The sequence below is a fragment of the Moschus berezovskii genome, chromosome 19 (assembly GCF_049115385.1).
Source record: "Moschus berezovskii isolate FMDL1 chromosome 19, NW_MosBer_1.0, whole genome shotgun sequence".
NCBI classification, from domain to species: Eukaryota; Metazoa; Chordata; class Mammalia; order Artiodactyla; family Moschidae; genus Moschus; species Moschus berezovskii.
The window spans coordinates 51,600,718-51,620,655 of NC_142478.1; the positions used below are offsets into that span (position 1 = coordinate 51,600,718).

At 42.8% G+C, this 19,938-nt stretch overlaps 1 protein-coding gene across 1 annotated transcript in view; it reads right to left on the reverse strand.

The window, feature by feature from the left end:
• TMEM132C (transmembrane protein 132C) overlaps positions 1-19,938 on the reverse strand; it is a 462,471-nt gene that overhangs the window by 37,435 nt on the left and 405,098 nt on the right. Inside the window, exon 5 of the mRNA XM_055405175.2 lies at positions 5,265-5,408. Within this exon, the coding sequence (XP_055261150.1) occupies positions 5,265-5,408 (144 nt within the window). The remainder of the gene's footprint in view (positions 1-5,264; positions 5,409-19,938) is intronic.

The window sequence follows — 19,938 nt, forward strand, 5'->3', positions numbered from 1 at the left end:
GCATGAAGAAAGGTATAGAACGAGATCAGGTAGGTAATTAACATGGATTACCTGAGGGCTGGAAAGGTATGCTATAACATGTGTGTGTCTGTGTCTGTGTGTGTATATCTGTAGATCTCCCAATTTAATTAATTTTTTTTTCCTTTTTGGTTTACAATATTGTGTGAGTTTGGGGCTTCCCTGGTGGCTCAGAGGGTAAAGCGTCTGCCTGCAATGCAGGAGACTTGGGTTCGATCCCTGGGTCAGGAAGGTCCTCTGGAGAAGGAAATGGCAACCCACTCCAGTACTCTTGCCTGGAAAATCCCATGGACAGAGAAGCCTGGTAGACTACAGTCCACGGGATCGCAAAGAGTTGGACATGACTGAGCGACTTCACTTCAGTTGTATAGCAAAGTGATTGCTATACATATATATATATACATATATATATATGCATATAGAATCTTTTCTTTATCAGATTCTTTTCCATTATAGGTGACTACAAGACATTGACTATAGCTCTCTGTGCTATACAGCAGGTCCTCATTTATCTATTTTATATATAGTAGTGGGTCTCTGCTAATCCTGAACTCCTCATTTACCCCCTCTTTCCTCTTTGGTAACCATAAGTTTGTCTTCTATGTCTGTGGGTCTATTTCTGTTTTGTAAATAAGTTCATTTGATTTGCTGAATTAAAAAGTCCATGGTAAAAAAATAGTTTGTATGATATGATCCCGTTCTTGTAAAATAAGATCTCTCTCTAGATGTTTATCCATAAAGTGTCAAAAGAGATTACGTACAAAACGATCGCCAAACTTTCAGCAAAAGACCACATGCTGTATTATTCCATTTATGTGAAATGCCCCCCCAAAAGGCAAATCTACAGAGACAGAAAGTAGATTAGTGGTTGCCCAGGGCTAGGGGTGGGAATGGGGATTAACACCAAATGGGGTGACAAAAATATTCCAAAACTGGGCCATGGTGATGGTTACCCAACTCAGTCAATCTCCTAAAATGTCACTGAATCATAGACTGGAAGTAAGCTGCAATCCACGGTAATTTTTTTAATAACACTGTGCCTGCAACAAAAATATACCTGTAAGCAGCCAGTCTGTAACCCCTGGCTTACCTAATAGGGTCGTCAAGGGGATTACCCAACTCAGAGTTAAGCCCTTTACTTGAAAAATGAAACTCCTGAATCCTCACAATAACCTTTTGAATTAGATACCCAACTATCCCTCAGGGAGACTGTAAATCAGTGATGGCAGAGATCTAGTCACCAAGTCATGTCTGACTCTTGTGATCTCATGGACTGTAGCCCACCAGGGTTCTCTGTCCATGGGATTTCCTAGGCAAGAATACTGGAAAGGATTGCCATTCTGTTCTCTAGGGGATCTTCCCTACCCAGGGATCAAACCCGCATCTCCTGCACTGCAGGTGGATTCTTTACTGCTGAGCCACCAGGGAAGCTGTGAATCAGTAATAAAGACCAGTGATCAGCAAGGACCTAGTATGTGACCATGATTGGGGGGAGGGGGACCTCTGGATCCAAAGCCAAGTACCTCTCCCCAGCCCCTCCTCCCAAAGTTACTTTTCAGCCACTGGAAAGAGCATTGCTTGTCCAGTCACAAGCCAAGGAGGTATCCTTCAGGGCAGTGGTTCTCAGCGGGGGTGATTTTGCCTACTAGGGGACATTTAATAATGTCTGGAGACATGTTTGTTTGTCACAACTCGCAGTGCGATGGACATCTATTGGAAGAAGTCAAAGAGGCTTCTAAACATCTTGCAATGCATGGGACAGTCCCCATAACAAAGAATTAGCTGGCACAAAATATTAAGAGTAGTAGGGTTGCAAATCCTGTCTCTGAACTCGGGACTTTGCTGTTTAACACAGCAGCCATGAGCCACACGTGGCTCTGGGCCACTTGAAATGGGGCTCAGATGGAGAAGTGCTCTGTGTCAAACATATACTGGATTTGAAAGTTGTTGCTATTCAGTTGCTAAATTGTGTCTGATTCTTTGTGACCCCATGAACTACAGCATGCCAGGCTCCCCTGTGCTTCACTATGTCCTGGAGTTTGCTGGAACTCATGTCCTTTGGGGATTCCCTAATAGCTCAGTTGGTAAAGAATCTGTCTGCAATGCAGGAGACCCTGGTTCAATTGCTGGGTCAGGAAGATCCGCTGGAGAAGGGATACTGTTGGGCTTCCCTTGTGGCTCAGCTGGTAAAGACTTTGCCTGCAATGTGGGAGACCTGGGTTTGGTCACTGAGTTGGGAAAATACCCTGGAGAAGGGAAAGGCTACGAAATACTGGAATACACTTTCCAGTATTCTGGCCTGAAGAATTCCATGGACTGTAAAGTCCATGGGGTTGCAGTGTCGGAGACGACTGAGCGACTTGCACTTTCACTTCTCACATGTCCATTGAGTTGGTGGTCAGATTTAGCACCCAAAAATGTGAACTGTCATATTAATAATTTTCACAAGGACTGCCTGTTGAAATGACAATATTTTAAATATAATGGGTTATACACATGCATTAAAAATCAAATTTACCTGTTTCTTTTTACTTTTTTTTGAATGTGACAACTAGCAAATCTAACTGCTTATGTGGCTCATGCTATATTTCTATTGGTCAGTGTTGTTTAGAACTTCGACCACCTCTTCTTCTCCTCCCACAGGCCTTCGGGGTCTTCTGCAAAGCACTTTGGGATCAAGGTTACCATCAGGTCATAAACCACTCTTGGGTGAATTAGAAAAAAGCATCTCTTCTTTGAGACAGTACCTCCAACAGTCAAAAAATGGTGGTCATAGCATATTGCTGGGATGCTTTACTGCCACCTACTGGAAGGTTTGTGTAACAATTTAGATATCCGTGAACGTGGCATCAAGTGCAGTGAACAATCTCAACAAAGCTGGGCTGCACGTGTCCATTCTGTGGGTGGGGGTTGCAGAGAAGGACTTTTCCACTCCAATCCTCCCCTTCCATGGTCTGTAAGGTTCTCTTCCATGCAAACATGTTGTTTTTAACTCCAGAGAGAAGACTGATTGCTACTTGTCAGACTCGATTTGGGGTGGGGTGGGGCGGTGGGTGAGGCGGGAAACATTATCTGGATGCTTTCTCTTGGATATGTATGTTTTTTTTTTTCCTGGATGTGTTTCTATTGATTTCAAAAAATACACAGGAAGACCAAATGCTTAATTTCTGGCTTCAAAATACCCTCACTGTCTTATTCTTTGAGTAAGCATTGTGGGCACGTGATCATGGTAAATGTTGGTAGGAAAGATCAAAAAGTAGGGTCCTTGCCTCAAGACAGTCTCAGTTTATCGCCCCCACCCCACTTACCTCCTAGTAACCATAAGCTTGATTTCTACATCTGTGACTTCATCTATGTTTTGTAGATAAGTTCATTTGTATCTTTCTTTAGATTCCACATATAAGTGATGTCATATGAGATTTGTCTTTTTCTGTCTGACTGACTTCACTTGGTATGACTATCTCTAGGTCCATCCATGTTGCTGGAAATGGCTTTATCTCATTCTTTTCATGTGGCTGAGTAATATCCTATTCTATACATACCACATCTTCTTTATCCGTTCATTGGTTGATGGACTTTTAGGACCGTGCTTCCATGGCCTGGCTATTGTAAATAGTGCTGCAATGAATACCGGGGTACTATATATACAACAGATAACTAACAAAGACCTGCTGTCTAGCACAGGGAACTGTACTCAATACTCCATAATGACCTAAATGGGGAAAGAATATGAAAAAAAAGAGATATATGTATAGGTACAACCAAATCACTTTGCTGTATTTCTGAAACTAACACAACATTGTAAATCAACTGTCCTCCAATAAAGTTTTAAAAAAGATAGTGTCTAAGGCAGGGATTCTCGAGGAAAACTTTCTCTTGGCAGGACAAAATGGTAACTTTTCTTTTATTTTTATTTAAAAAATTAAAAATGATTTTTTTAATGGTTACTATCTTAGACCAGCAGACGACAAAATCTCCATGGAAACTTACTCAAAAGCAGCCACAGACAATATAGAGACAGATTTGAAAGAAAGAAATTTTGCCATTTGTGTCAACGTGGATGGACTTGGAGGACCTTACGCTAAGTGCAATACAGCAGAGAAAGACAAATACTGTATGATATCACTTACATGTGAAATCTCAAAAATGCAACAAATTAGTAAATAAAACAAAAAGTAAGCAGACTTGCAGATACAGAAAACAAGCTAGTGGTTGCCAGTGGGGGCAGGGGTCACATGGGGTAGTGGGACAAAAGGATTATTATGGGATTATATGAAATCATGTGTGTGAAACTTTTGAAAATTGCAAAATATTATAGAATTTAAAGAATATTCGCTTCAAAGATTTTTTCTAAAAAAGAAATAGATTTGAGTGGTCATGTTTCAATAAAACTTATTTACAAAGCAGGTGGTAGGCTGAATTTGACCCAGTGTTCATAATTTCCTTCATGGAATAGCGGTTTCAATGGCTGCCCCGTGGTTCAGATGCATGCGGGCGGTGTGTTTTATATTTTATTTTTTGCCCATTGTAGTTTTCTTTTGTATTACATTTGTTGCCAACATTGAAAAACAGATGACTTTTACGAGATTTGAGGCATCTCTTGAAGGTGTACCAATCCTGAAATTACATTTATACACGGCCATAATTCTTAGGGACCCCATGGACTGTAGCCTGCCAGGCTCCTCCATCCATGGGATTTTCCAGCAAGAGTACTGGAGTGGGTTGTCATTTCCTTCTCCAGGGGATCTCCCCAACTGAGGAACTGAACCCAGGTCTGAGCCACCAGGGAAGCCCCCTAAAATTGGCAGGAGTTGATCATGGCCGCCCTTCCAGAAATGGGCTTGTCTGATTTACCACTTCACTCACTTAAATCACCTGCTTGGTTACTGTAGATACTTGAGTCTGACTTATGGTCCACAGTGCACTTGATGACAAGGCTGGCATGATGTCAAATTAAGATATGGAAATGGGAAAGTTTAGTGAAGCCCAGAAAGGTTGTGAACACAAACCTCTTATTTCACCAGGCTAACTTTTCTTGGTAAACAAGACGCCCCCATGAAGTTTCCACCAGCTCAATCCAGATGACTAATGGAATCACTTACTTTGCAATTTTTTTTTTTTTTCTGGCTGTGCCACCTGGCTTGCAGGATCTTAGTTCTCCAACCAGGGATTGAACCCGAACCCTGGCAATCAAAGTGCTGAGTCCTAACCCCTTGACTGCCAGGAAACTCCCTGGGATCACTTACTTTGATGACCTCCTCATCTGTGGACTTGCATTCCACGGACTCCGAGATATCTGTCACGATACTGTTCTCCTCCACGGTGACCACCTTGATGGGCATGGCAACGGTCTTTCCCGTGAGGATGGCGGTGTTCAGGATCTCAGTGTCCTGCCGGAAGAACGAGACATACCTGGGTCAAGGGAGCTATTTGGTTCTCTCGGAGACTAGGGGAGACCTTCCACGGTGTGTGCCTCTCCTCGTTTAGACAAGACATGGCCACAGTTACCTTAGGAACCTGGGCAAAAGGGTTATAGGTGTCCTGCTTGCTAGACAGAGGATCATCTTAAGGTCAAGGACTCTATGTGCTGTGTTTATATGTGAAAATGAGTGCCACGTTCAAATTGTGTATTTTGGAGGTTTCTAGAGGAGTCAAATTTGTGGTTTAAAAACTTGATTTGAAAATGAATGTTCAACAGTCTTATGGACACAGCAGGGGCAGCAGGAGGGGTATGAATTGAGAGAGTATCATTGAAACATATTTATTACCATATATAAAGTAGACAGCTAATGGGAAGTTGCTGTATAACACAGGGAGCTCAGCCCGGTGCTCTGTGACAATCCAGAGGGGTGGGATGCGAGGTGGGTGGGAGGGAGGGGTGCTTCCCAGGTGACTCAGTAGGTAAAGAATCCACCTGCAATGCAGGAGACACAGGTTCAATCCCTGGATCAGAAAGATCCCCTGGAGCAGGGCATGACAACCCACACTAATATTCTTGCCTGGAGAACCCTGTGGACAGAGGAGCCTGGTGGGCTACAGCCCACAGGGTCGCAAAGAGTCAGACACGACTGAAGTGACTAAGCAGGCATGCATGACTGATTCATGCTGATGGATGGCAGAAACCAACAAAACATTGTAAAGCAATTATCCTCCAGTTAAAAATAAATTTAAAAGACAAAATAAAAGTGAATGTTCAAAACAGAATCTGCAAGGCACAGCCTGGGGATTTTTAGTTTACTTGTTCATTTCTTGTTACGTCTGGGTGAATTGTCTCATTGTAATAGAGCCTGTCCTCTTTGTAGCCTATTCTCACAAACAAGTTAAATTTTTGTTTGATCAGATCCAGGTTCAAAATCTCATGATAGGTTTGTAGTAAAAAATCTTTTAAACCTTAGAAAGATAACCTGGTGCTAGGTGCTTCACAATTTAGTTTATTTGTGATTGTCTTCCTAGTTTTTAATCATGACAATAAAAAAAAAAATGCATCCTTTTTCTTTGTTGCAGAGACCAAGTGAAAGGTACACATCAGTGAGGTTTCAGTTGTAAGCAACAGAAATTGCCTGGCTACTTTGTGCAGGAAAGTACTGTGGAAGGTGGAATCACCAAGATGCCCATGTGCCAATCTCCAGAACCTGTATGTCTGTTGCCTTATATGACATAAAAGGGACTTTGCAGTTATGATGAAGGCTCTTGGGCTTTCGTGGTGGTTCAGCTAGTAAAGAACTTGCCTGCCAATGCAGCAGCCCGCCAGGCTCCTCTGTCCATGGGCTCTCAAGGCAAGAACACTGGAGTGGGTTGCCATGCCCTCCTCCAGAGGATCTTCCCCACCTGGGAATCAAACCCTCTTCTCTTGCATCTCCTGCATTGACAGGCAGATTCTTTACTCCTGAGCCACCAGGGAGGCCCCAGATATTCGCTACAAGAGCAATCAAAGAGTTAGGTAATTTTTACCCCAAATGCCCATCATCACCGCTGCACCTTGGCAACTGGCTTCATTGCTTTGTGGAGCACACCAATCTTCTCCTGTTGCCCCACTGTGGCCATTCCCTCTGAGGTCTGGGGACTTTGCTTTGTCCTGTTCATACTGACTTCATGCAAAATGATTAGCATCACACCTCTCACGTGTCTTATGATTTCCAAAGTGATGAAGAAAATGCCTTCTCTCTTAAATCTGTGGGTGCTCCCTGTTGGCACTTGTGTCATTCTGTTCCTTATGGTCAAACGAAGATGAAAAGGGGTCTGTGGCTTTGGGATGGCTATTGGCACCTTTTACCTCTGAGTCAATTTCTCCCCAAATCCCTCTCCAGAACTGCTGCTCTACTTTGAAGCAGGAGATGCAAGCAAAGAGATTTTCTCAGTTCTTCCTCCAGGGAAGCAATTGACACAGAAGCGACCTTTTGCATCAACCAAGTGCACAGCTGAAAGAGCCATCAGTTACAAAGGGGAGTGCCAGCCTCTCTTTGATGCTGGTGCCTATCGACCCTCTGTCATGTCTTCTCTTGGGGCCATAGGATTCCTGGAGCTGGAGCTGCCATCTGGGAAGCTTGGGTCCGTGGGATTCCTGGAGCTGGACCTGCCATTTGGGCAGCTTGTGCATTGGCTTTTACTGATGCCAAGAATACTGCAGAAATTCCCCAAGTCCATTTTCAGGTTCATTACAGGTAATGTGCTCAGAGTTCAGTCTTAACATTTTCTTTCTGAGAATGGTCTTTGGCTAATGGCTTCATTAAAGCAGCAAACTCCCTCGTGGATTAATTGTGATTAGCTTGCTAATGGTCGCTGCAGTTTCTCTCTCTCTCTCACACATACACACACTGTCTTTCACCTAAGACATCCTATCCCCGAACTGAGTTACATCAAGATTAACACTGGTGGGTCATTAGATATTTTTCTAGAACCAAGATCAACTTCAGGAGCACAAATGAACAGTCACAGAAATGCCAATATTTAAAATGGATAACCAACAAGGACCTACTGTATAGCACGGGGAACTCTGCTCAATGTTATGTGGCAGCCTGGATGGGAGGGGAGTTTGAGGGAGAATGCATACACGTGTATGTATGGCTGAGTCCCTTTGTCCACCTGAAACTATCACAAAGCTTAATGAAAACACTTCACAAACACTTAATGAAAAGTTAAAAATAACAAAAATGCCAAGTGAGTGAAGAAAGCATTGATCTTCAGATAACCTGGCTAAGCCACAGGGATGAAGTTCCTTGTATTTAAAACTTCCTTTCTAATCTAAAAAAATGATACAAAATGAGCTTATTTACAAAACAGAAATAGACTCACAGACTTAGAGAATGAATTTATGGTTATCAGAGGGGAACGGTGTGGGGAGAGATAGATTGGGAGGTTGGGTTGGACATGTACACAGTGCTATCTTTAAAACAATCAACAGAAACCTACTGTAGAGCACAGGGAACTCTGTTCTATACTCTGTAATAACCTAAATGGAAAAGAATTTAAAAAAGAATAGATATATTTTGTGTATAACTGAAACACTTTGCTGTATACCTTAAACCAACACAACATTGTAAATCAAAGATACTTCAATATAAAATAATTTTAAGTAAAAGAAATCAACAAAAAGACTCCTTTCCTGATCAGCTGTTTTGGTCAGTGTTTGGTGGGCATGGGGAGTCTGGAATGCCAGATTCTACTCTATGGTTTAATTTTCTATAGAGCCTTCACCGTACTCTTATTGTTTGGATCTTGGTTTCTTCATTTTACAAATTAAGGGACTGGACCACATCATCCACATCTCTTTCCACCTGTCAAATCCTACATAACCATGAAGATCCACCAGCCATTTGATGAACCTTTACTGGGCACCCAGAATGTTCTTGTCACTGGGTTATAACACAGTGAACCAGAGTGATAAGCCCCCATCCACACAGATGCATGGGGTGGTGGGGGGTGGGAGGCACAAGCAAGCAGGCAACCACAATATTGGGTCTGTCAGGACTTTCTCATTAACTAGTGGCAAAAATCCAACTCAATTCAGTCTAAGCAAAAAGGCGACTTATTGCCTTGTATGACTCAAGTATCTGAGGGAAGATTTCAGCTTCAGGTGTTGCTAGAACCAGGTTCTCAAAACAGAATTGCAATTAATTCCTACGTCTCTCCATCTCTTGACTCTCTTTCCCACTGTTTGGCTTCATCAATTAGTAAGATATTTCTATATAGTAGACCTCCAGCTATATTCTCCATGGCTCAAATCTGTGTTCTTCCATCAAAGAACTCAACAGCAAAAAACGAACAAAATCCCCAAATAGCCCAATTTAAAAATGGGCAAAGGACCTGAACAGACAATTCTTCAAAGACAATATCCAAATGGCCAACAGCTACCTGAAGAGATGTTTAACACTACTAACCAGTGTAAACCAAAACCACAAACAGATATTACTTCACACCTGTTTAGGAGGATATTATCCAAAGCCAAAATATGAATTGTTGGTGAAAGAAAAGCCTTATGCACTGTTGGTGGGAGTGTAAATTGGTGCAGCCACCATGGGAAACAGTACCGAGGGTCTTCAGAAAATTAAAAATGGAACAACCATATCATCCAGCAATCTCACTTCTGAGTATATACCCTAATAAGAAGAACTCAGTTCTTGAAGAGTTATCTACACCCCTATGTTCATGGCAGTATTATTCATAGTTCATTATTCATTAGGTCAAGATATGGAAACAACCTATGTGTCTGTCTACAGATGAATGGACAAAGAAAATGTGACACATATGTATGCAATGGAATACTAGTCAACATCAAAAGAGAAGAAAATCAGGACCTCCCTGGTGGTTCAGTGGTTGGGAGTCCACCTGCCTATTCAGGGGACCCAGGTGTGATCCCTGGTCTGGGAAGATTCCCTATGCATTGGGGCAACTGAGCAAATGTGCTGCAAACTACTGAGGCTGCTCACTTGGAGCCTTGCTCTGCAACAAAAGAAACCCGGGCACTGCAACTAGCAAAAGCCCGTGTTCAGCATCAAAGACCCAGTGAGGCCAAAAATAATATAAAGTAAATAATACAAAATTTAAAGAGAAAATATTGATATTTGTGATAACGTGGATGAAACTGGACGATGCTTTGCTAAATGAAAAAAGTCAGATGCAAAAGTCAAACACTGTGTGATCTCACTTATATGTGGCATCTAAAAAAAAAGTTGTACTCATAAAATCAGAAAGTAGACTGGTCAGGGGCTGGGAGTTCGTTTATGAGATGGATAAGTTCTGGAGACCACACATACAGCATGGTGACCATAGCTAATAACATGTATCGAATCTTGCAATTTGCTTAGAAAGTAGATCTAAAGTGTTCTCAATGTGCATACACATTCACTCACACGTACATGGTAACTATGTGAGGTGATGGATGCGTTAACTGCTTGATTGTGGTTGTCAGTTAGATGCATACATCTATCAAAATCTATGCCTTATACAAATATACAATGGAATATTACTCAGCCATAAAAAGGAATGAAACGATGCTACTGGCAGCAATATGGGTGGACCTAGAGAGCCAAGGACAGAGGCTTCAGGAGAAACCAGACCTTCTGACACCCTTATCTTGGATTTCTGGTCTCCAGAACTATGAGAAATTAAAGCTCTGTTGTTGAACCACCTGGTCGGGTATTTTGCTATAGTTAACCCTAGAAAGTAAGATATGTCCTTTGTCATAACCTGAGAAGGGGTCATTGATATTGTGGAGAAGATGGACGGATTCTGTTGGCATAAAGTCATGGAGGAGTTATGTTATGAGAGGCAGCCGATATTTGTATTGTATCTGGAGGGTATTACACTCCAGGGTTCCTTAGGTTGTGAATCTGGAACTCTGGGAGAGAAGAGAGGAGAAAAAACACCTAGTGGGTATGGGCTTGAGTCACTGAAGAACCCTTGACTGCCTTTCCAAGGTGGGCCTGGTGCGTTTGAGGGGTGGGAAATGAAGACCTCCTGCACCACCCTCGGATTCCTGTGAGTGAACAGTTTTCCAGTCAGGTTGTATTTTTCTGGTTTCTCCTAATTACGGGCATAGCTGTGGGACTAGCAAAATCAACAGAACACAATGCATAAGCAGGGGACAGTGAGGAACGCAGGCGTGAACTGGGCACATTATCCTGGTCTGACTGTGAAACTCCTCTGTCCTCGCCTAGAGACTTGCCGAGATGCTGTGCTGGGAAGGAGGGAAACTTCGCTGAAGAGTTAAAAATAGGTGTGTGTGCACAAGTATGTGTATGAAACTGACACTGCAGGTTACAGATAAGGGGCTGGTTGCTCCTCCCAAATCCTTTTAGAGTTGAGGCCAATTCACAGCAATATGCCTGACACACTATTCATTTTAATTAATTGATTGATTTTTGGCTGCCCTGAACCTTCATTACTGTGTGCGGGCTTTCTCGAGTTGCAGTGAGCGGGTTTCTCATTGCAGTGACTTCTGTGTTTTGAGCACAGACTCTAGAGTGTGGGTTCAGTAGTTGTGGCACACAGGCTCAGTTGCCTCGTGGAATCTTCCCCAACACGGGTCTAACCCAGGTCCCCTGCATTGACTGGCAGGCAGACTCTTAACCACTGGACCACCAGGGACATCCCCGGGCACACTATTTAAATACATACAATTGTGGGTTTTCTAAACCCCCAGATGGGCCTGGAAGAGTTCATTTTGTGCAGGGCCAGTGCTGCTCTGGAGGCCAGGCTGTGAGCCACCTTTTCTCCAGGTGCCCTGAGGTATGAGATGCTCAGCATCAATGAATGGAGTCCTCCCTCTTGAAAGTAGGTGGGTGTACACCTCCTGTCCCCCAGCACACAACAGATCTCAGTCATCAACACCGTTTCAGAGCCTTGCAGAACATGACTAAGACAGAACGGTTACTTGGACACTTTTTGTGTTATTAAATGTTTGTTCCCTGCTTTTATTGTTTTTTTTCCCCCTCCTTCTGCCCCCTTCTGTCAGGTACCAGAGAACTGCTCTGTGTTTCTGAAAAGAATCAATCAAGTAAGGTACTTTTAAATCACTGTCTTTTCAAACTTGAAAAAAGCCCGCGGCTTCAGAGAAAACGCACTTTGTTTGATTTGCCCTCATAAATGTAAATTGGTTTGGCCACTTTCTGCTTTTTTTTTTTTTTAAATTGGAGTTTTAATTTTGAAATAAATTGAGAAAACAGAACTGCTTCTGAAGGGCTGAAAAAGTTGAGGGTGTGTGAACTGATGGAAAAGTTAAGTCCACAGACTTCCCTGGCAGTCCAGTGGTTACGACTACATGCTTCCAATGCAAGGAGCACTGGTTAGATCCCTGGTCATGGAACTGAGATCTCACATGCCACGTGGTGCAGCCAAGACAAGAAAAGTCCAAATGGCCAGAGGATGGGGTACTTATCCCAGGAGTGGATGTGAATGCCCACTACAGATTCCCCAGAGACTTCTCAAGGAGAGAAATAATAATGAAAATGTGTGATGTCCACCCAGTGGAATATTACTCAGCTGCAAAAAAGGGATGAAGTGTTGATATGTGGGACCATGTGGACAAACCTTGAAACATAATGTTAACTGAAAGGAGCCAGACACAAAATGACACCTAGTGTACGATTCCATTTATATAAAATGTCTACTTTTATGCAAATGCCTATTTGCATAGGCAAATCCATAGAGATGGAAAGCAAACTGATGAACTGATGTTTGCCAGGAGCTTGGTGGGGGGTGGTGGGAAGGCAGACTGACTGCTTGAAGAGTATGATTTTTATTTTAGGGTGATGGGAATGTTCTGGAATTGTACAAGGGTGATGGCTGCACAACCTTGTAAATATACTAAGAACCATCCACTAAAGATTTTAAAATGGTACATTTTATTCCACTCCTGGGTATTTATCCAAAGAAAAGAAAGTATTCATTTGGAAAGATACATGTGCCCCAAATGTTCATAGCAGCAATTTTACTAATGCCATGATATGGAAGCAACCTCAGTGTCCATTGACAGATGAATGGATGAAGATGTGATACACACACACACACACACGCACAATGGAATATTAGACATAAAAAGAATGAAAGTTTGCCATTTGCAGCAGCATGGATGGACTTAGAGATGGTTAAACCGAGTAAACTAAGTCAGACAAAGACAAATATTTTATGTTACCACTTATATGTCGAATCTAAAACTGAAACAAACTAATGAATATAACAAAACAGAAGCAGACTCACAGATACAGAGAATGAAGTATTGGTTACCAGTGGGGAGAGAAAAGAGGCAGGGCCAGGATAAGAGCAGGGGAGTAAGAGGTACAGAGTATCAAGTATAAAATGAACTATAAGGATTTCCTGGACTTCCCTGGTGGCTCAGACGGTAAAGCGTCTGTCTACAATGTGGGAGACCCGGGTTCGAGCCCTGGGTTGGGAAGATCCCCTGGAGAAGGAAATGGCAATCCACTCCAGTACTATTGCCTGGAAAATCCCATGGACAGAGGAGCCTGGTAGACTACCGTCTATGGGGTCGCAAAGAGTCGGACATGACTGAGCGAATATTATTATATTATAAACTATAAGGATTTACTGTACAACACAGGGAATATAGCCAATATTTTATAATAACTATAAACAGTACAACCTTTAACAGTTGTGAATCACTATGCTGTATATCTGAAGCACATAATACTGTATATCAACCACACCTCAACAAAAAAATTAAAAAATATTAAATATAAAAGATAAATAAACAATACCTTATAGTTCTGTCAAAAACTGCTGCATTTTACACTGTGTGAATTACATCTCCCTGTGTGTTAGTTGCTCAGTTGTGTCTGACTCTTTGCGACCCCATGGACTGTAGCCCACCAGGCTTCCCTTCTCCAGGGGATCTTCCTGACCCAGAGATCAAACCTGGGTGTCCTGCTTTGCAGGTGGACTCTTTACTGTCTGAGTTACCAGGGAAGCTCACTTTAAAAAGAGAAGGAAAAGTGTATGGGAGACAGGTTAGTACCAATTTACAATGCTGTGCTAGTTTCTGGTGTACAGCAAAGTGATTTAATTACATATATATATTTAAAATAAAATATATTTAATAAAATTTTATTAAATATATTTGTATAAAATATTCTTTTTCAGCGTCCCAGGTGTCTCAGTGATAAAGAATCTGTCTGCCAAGCAGAAGACATGGGTTTGACCCCTGGGTCAGGAAGATTCCCTGGAGGAGGAAATGGCAATCCACTCCAGTGTTCTTGCCTGGAGAACCCCATGGAGAGGCCATGGCTGGGTTCAGATCTAGTTCTGCTTCTTGGCTGACCATGTGGCCTCAGATAAGTCGATCCATCTATCCATCCATCCTCCATTCACTCACCCCGGAAATGAGACCATGATAAAATGCATCTTCAGGTCAAAGACCTGATGCCTGGCCTTCTATACTGACATTGGGGGTTCAAATCTCAGGACAGGCTGAAAATGAGGCAAGTTTAATCTAAAATACTCCAGAAGGTAGAAAACAACCTCTCTCAAGGGAAACCCTTCTATACTGTTGGTGGGAATGTTAAGTTGGTGCAGCCACTATGGACAACAGAATGGAAGGTCCTCAAAAAACTAAAAACAGAATTACCATAGGGTCCAAGCAATCCCACTCCTGGGCATCTATCCAGTCAAAACTATAATTTGAAAAGGTCCATGCACCCTTATGTCCATAGCAGCACTGTTCACAAGAGCCAAGATGTGGAAGCAAGCTAAATGTTCCTCGACAGATGAATGGATAAAGAAGACGTGGGACCTACATACAGTGGACTACTACTGAGCCATAAAAAGAACGGAATAACGGCATTTGCAGCAACACAGATGGACCTAGGGATGATCATACTAAGTGAAGTCAGTCAGAAAGAGAAAGACAAATATCGCATGATATCGCTTATATGTGGAATCTAAAACAAGACACAAATGAACCTATTTACGAAACAGAGTCACAGACATAAGGAATAGCTTGGTGCTTGCCAAGCTTGCGGGGGGAAGGTGGTGGTGGGAGAAGGATGGATTGGGAGTCTGGGATTGGCAGATGCAAAACAGTAATATGTAGGATGCATAAATGACAAGGTCCTACTATAGAGCACAGGCAACTGGATCCAATATCTTGTAATAAACCATACTGGAAAAAAAATGAAAAAGAATATGTGGTGGTGGTGGTTCAGTCACTAAGTCGTGTCTGACTCTTTGCGACTCCATGGACTGCAGCCCACCAGGCTCCTCTGCCCATGGGTCTCTCCTGTCAAGAATACTGGAGTGGGTTGCCATTTCTTTCTCCAGGGGATCTTCCCGGCCTGGGGGTAGAACCTGGGTTTCCCACACTGCGTGCAGACACTACCATTTCAGCTACCAGGGAATCCCATATATATATATATATATATATATACACATATAATTAAATCACTTTGCTGTACACCAGAAACTAACACAACACTGTAAATCAACTATATTTCAATAATAAAAAAGAAAACAATCTCTCTCAATGCGTATCTGCCTGGGAGTCATTCAGAAGTATAAATAGCATTTAATAATAATAATAATTTTAAAAAAGGTCCCATTTGGGGAGTGCTGCCTACACAATACGCACTGCTAAATGCATTCATCTCTACTACCAACCCAGGAAGCACGTGGTCTTATTTTGCCTGGTCTTATGCATGGGGGTGCTGAGGCCCTAGCTGGTTGAGTGACATGCCCAGGGTACACAGCCCCGAGGTGGCCTGGCCAGGTTTATACGCAGACCTCCAGGGCTGAGACATGTGGTCTCTCCTCCTGCTCGACGCTGAAGAGCTAGTGCACGGGACAGAACTGCCTCGGTTCTGCCTCTGCTCTTTCTTTGCTGTGTTTTAAATTCTCCAAGTGAAGTAAGTCAGAAAGAGAACAACAAATATCGTATATTAAGGCACATATGTGGAATTTGAAAAAATAGTACTGATGATTTGCAATAGAGATGCGATTAGGACTAGAGTTGCAGATGTAGAGCATGGACCTGTGGACTCTGGGGGCAGGGAAGGAGAGGGTGAGAAAAACTGAGAGAGTTGCATTGACATATATACACTACCAGGGGCTTCCCTGGAAAAGATCAGTCTTCATTCCAATCCCAAAGAAAGGCAATGCCAAAGAATGCTCAAACTACCGCACAATTGCACTCATCTCACACGCTAGTAAAGTCATGCTCAAAATTCTCCAAGCCAGGCTTCAGCAACATGTGAACCGTGAACTCCCAGATGTTCAAGCAGGTTTTAGAAAAGGCAGAGGCACCAGAGATCAAATTGGCAACATCCGCTGGATCATGGAGAAAGCAAGAGAGTTCCAGAAAAACATCTATTTCTGCTTCATTGACTATGCCAAAGCCTTTGACTGTGTGGATCACAAGAAACTGTGGAACATTCTGAAAGAGATGGGAATCCCAGACCACCTGACCTGCCTCTTGAGAAACCTGTATGCAGGTCAGGAAGCAACAGTCAGAACTCGACATGGAACAACAGACTGGTTCCAAATAGGAAAAGGAGTACGTCAAGGCTGTATATTGTCACTCTGCTTATTTAACTTATATGCAGAGTACATCATGAGGAACACTGGGCTGGAGGAAGCACAAGCTGGAATCAAGATTGCTGGGAGAAATATCAATAACCTCAGATATGCAGATGACACTACCCTTATGGCAGGAAGTGAAGAGGAACTCAAAAGCCTCTTGATGAAAGTGAAAGAGGAGAGTGAAAAGGTTGGCTTGAAGCTCAACATTCAGAAAACAAAGATCATGGCATCTGGTCCTATCACTTCATGGGAAATAGATGGAAAAACAGTAGAAACAGTGTCAGACTTTATTTTTTGGGGCTCCAAAATCACTGTGGATGCTGATTGCAGCCATGAAATTAAAAGACGCTTACTCCTTGGAAGGAAAGTTATGACCAACCTTGATAGTATATTAAAAAGCAGAGACATTTCTTTGCCAACCAAGGTCTGTCTAGTCAAGGCTATGGTTTTTCCCGTGGTCATGTATGGATGTGAGAGTTGGACTGTGAAGAAAGCTGATCGCCGAAGAATTGATGCTTTTGAACTCTGGTGCTGGAGAAGACTCTTGAGAGTCCCTTGGACTGCAAGGAGATCCAACCAGTCCATTCTAAAGGAGATCGATCCTGGGTGTTCATTGGAAGGACTGATGCTAAAGCTGAAGCTGCAATACTTTGGCCACCTCATGCGACGAGTTGACTCACTGGAAAAGACTCTGATGCTGGGAAAGGTTGGGGGTGGGAGGAGAAGGGGACGACCGAGAATGAGATGGCTGGATGGCATCACCTACTCTGTGGACTTGAGTTTGAGTGAACTCTGGGAGTTGGTGATGGACAGGGAGGCCTGGTGTGCTGTGATTCATGGGGTCACCGAGAGTCGGACACAACTGAGCGACTGAACCGAACTGAGGGGCTTCCCGGGTGGCATCTGTGCTGAAAAACCCGCCTGCCCATGCAGAAGACATAAGAGATGCAGGTTTGATTCCTGCGTTGGGAAGATTTCTTGGAGAAGGAAATGGTAACCCACCCCGGTATTCTTGCCTAGAGAATCCCCATGGACAGAGGAACCTAGGGAGATACAGTCTATCAGGCTGCAAAGAGTTGAACATGACCGAAGCGACTTAACACCTAGCCAATTGACATTATTGCACAGCAGAAACCAACGTAACATTGTAAAGCAATTACCTTCCAATCTAAAAAGGAAATTTAAAGACAAATTAAAAAAATTGATTAACCATGCTGAAATAAATAAATAAATTCCCCAAGCATCAGTTTCCTCAGCTGTGAACCTGGGGAATCATTAAAGTTGTTGTGAAGATTAAATCAGGTCATGTTTATGAATGGCCTGTCAGGGCTTGGAACAAAGTCCTAGTTGACTAAAAGGGCAGCTATTAAGCACAAATGTGAAATGTCTGGGTTGAGGCAACTGGCAGATGGAGAAAAGTCAACATGTCCTTCTGAAACTCTCTTTTCTCTACTGGCTTTGGAGCGAGAGGCATAGAAAATATAATCAGATGAAAATAAGACAGCATGTAGCAAGCATGTGAACACGTTGCCTAGAAGAACAGACACGTTAGCACTTGAGGGTGTGGAGGTGACTGCAGATGAAGAGTTTCATGTGTTCCCTGAAGAAGGCAGCTTAGCGTGATCCAATGACTAGGACAGTCTGTGGTTCACCAATTCATTGTCACACACTGTCAATGGTGAGATAGACACTGCAATCGTGTATCGTTCCTTAGAATTAAAGATAATTTAATTGAATTTATTTATATTTTTCCAGGGAGAGGAGACATCTATGAGAGCCTTACCAATACCTTTCTTGGCATATTAGAATTTTACCATCTGATCAACAAGATCCAGGGGCCAAATTCTGCCCATGGTAGGTATTTTTATGTGAACTGGTGAGCCAAGAATGATCTTTACACTAGTCAAGGCTAAAAAAATACAGAAACAGAATAGGCCAGACACTGCATGTGTCTCTGTAAAATCTAAAATGTTTACTCTCTAGCCCTTTACAGAAAAATTCTGCCAACTCTGAACAAGATCATTTTCCCCAAATGATGGGGCTCTCATGTCCCCCAGTGGTGTTTCCTAACCCTTTGGTGTTCAAGTCATTCTGCTTTGTAGAACTGAGCCTCTTTGTAAGTACTACGTCCTGTCGCTATCCTTACAGTTTTGCTTTCCTTCAACTGTTATCTCTGCTGATTTACTTTGTTTCCAGCTACAGTTGACCATCAGCACTGCAACCAGCATGGAAGCCTGAATTCCTGGCACAAACTGGATGGATCTGCATCTGGCAATAATCTGCATTGCATGTGGGAGACCCAGGGGCTCTGAACCCACAAGAAGTATGGCCCTAAAGCAGGGAAGCTTGTGTTAAGCAGGACGAAGTCTTTGAATCAAGGTTGATTTTGTGTTTTCTAATGTGCAGTCATGATTAGTTTCATGGTATGACATTGTTTGGTTTTCTGCATACACTTTTAGCTCAAGGAGGGTGAGTATAACCACTTGAAAAATAAGAAGCCCCTACAATTGGCCTTTCCAGACTTAACATGGTGGGTAACATTACAAATGACTGCTTCAGAAGGAAAAGTGTATGACTGGACACACATACGGGAGAAGGCAATGGCACCCCACTCCAATACTCTTGCCTGGAAAATCCCATGGGCAGAGGAGCCCGGTAGGCTTCAGTCCATGGGGTCGCTAAGAGTTGGACATGACTGAGCAACTTCACTTTCACTTTTCACTTTCACGCATTGGAGAAGGAAATGGCAACCCACTCCAGTGTTCTTGCCTGGAGAATCCCAGGGATGGGGGAGCCTGGTGGGCTTCCGTCTACGGGGTCACACAGAGTCGGACACGACTGATGCGACTTAGCAGCAGCAGCAGCAGACACACATACAGACCCAACGAATGGTTACCAGTGGGATTGGGAAAGGGAAAAAGGAGGGGCAATATAGGAGTAGGGGAGTAAGAGGTACAAACTATTAGGTATAAAGCAATCTGAAAGGATATATTGTACAACATGGGGAATAAAGCCAGTACTTCATAATAACTATAAACAGAGTATAGAACAACTGACGGGTTCAAAATTGGGAAAGGAGTATGTCAAGGCTGTGTATTGTCACCCTGCTTATTTAACTTCAATGCAGAGTACATCATGCGAAATCCTGGGTTGGATTAATCCCAAGCTGGAATCAAGATTTCTGGGAGAAATATCAACAACCTCATGTATACAGATAATAACACTCCAATGGCAGAAAGTAAAGAGGAATTAAGGATCCTCTTGACAAGGGTGAAAGAGGAGAGTGAAAACCTGGCTTAAAACTCAACATTCAAAAAACGAAGATCATGGCATCCAGTCTCATCACTCCATACCAAATGGACGGGGAAAAACATAGAAGCAGTGACATACTTT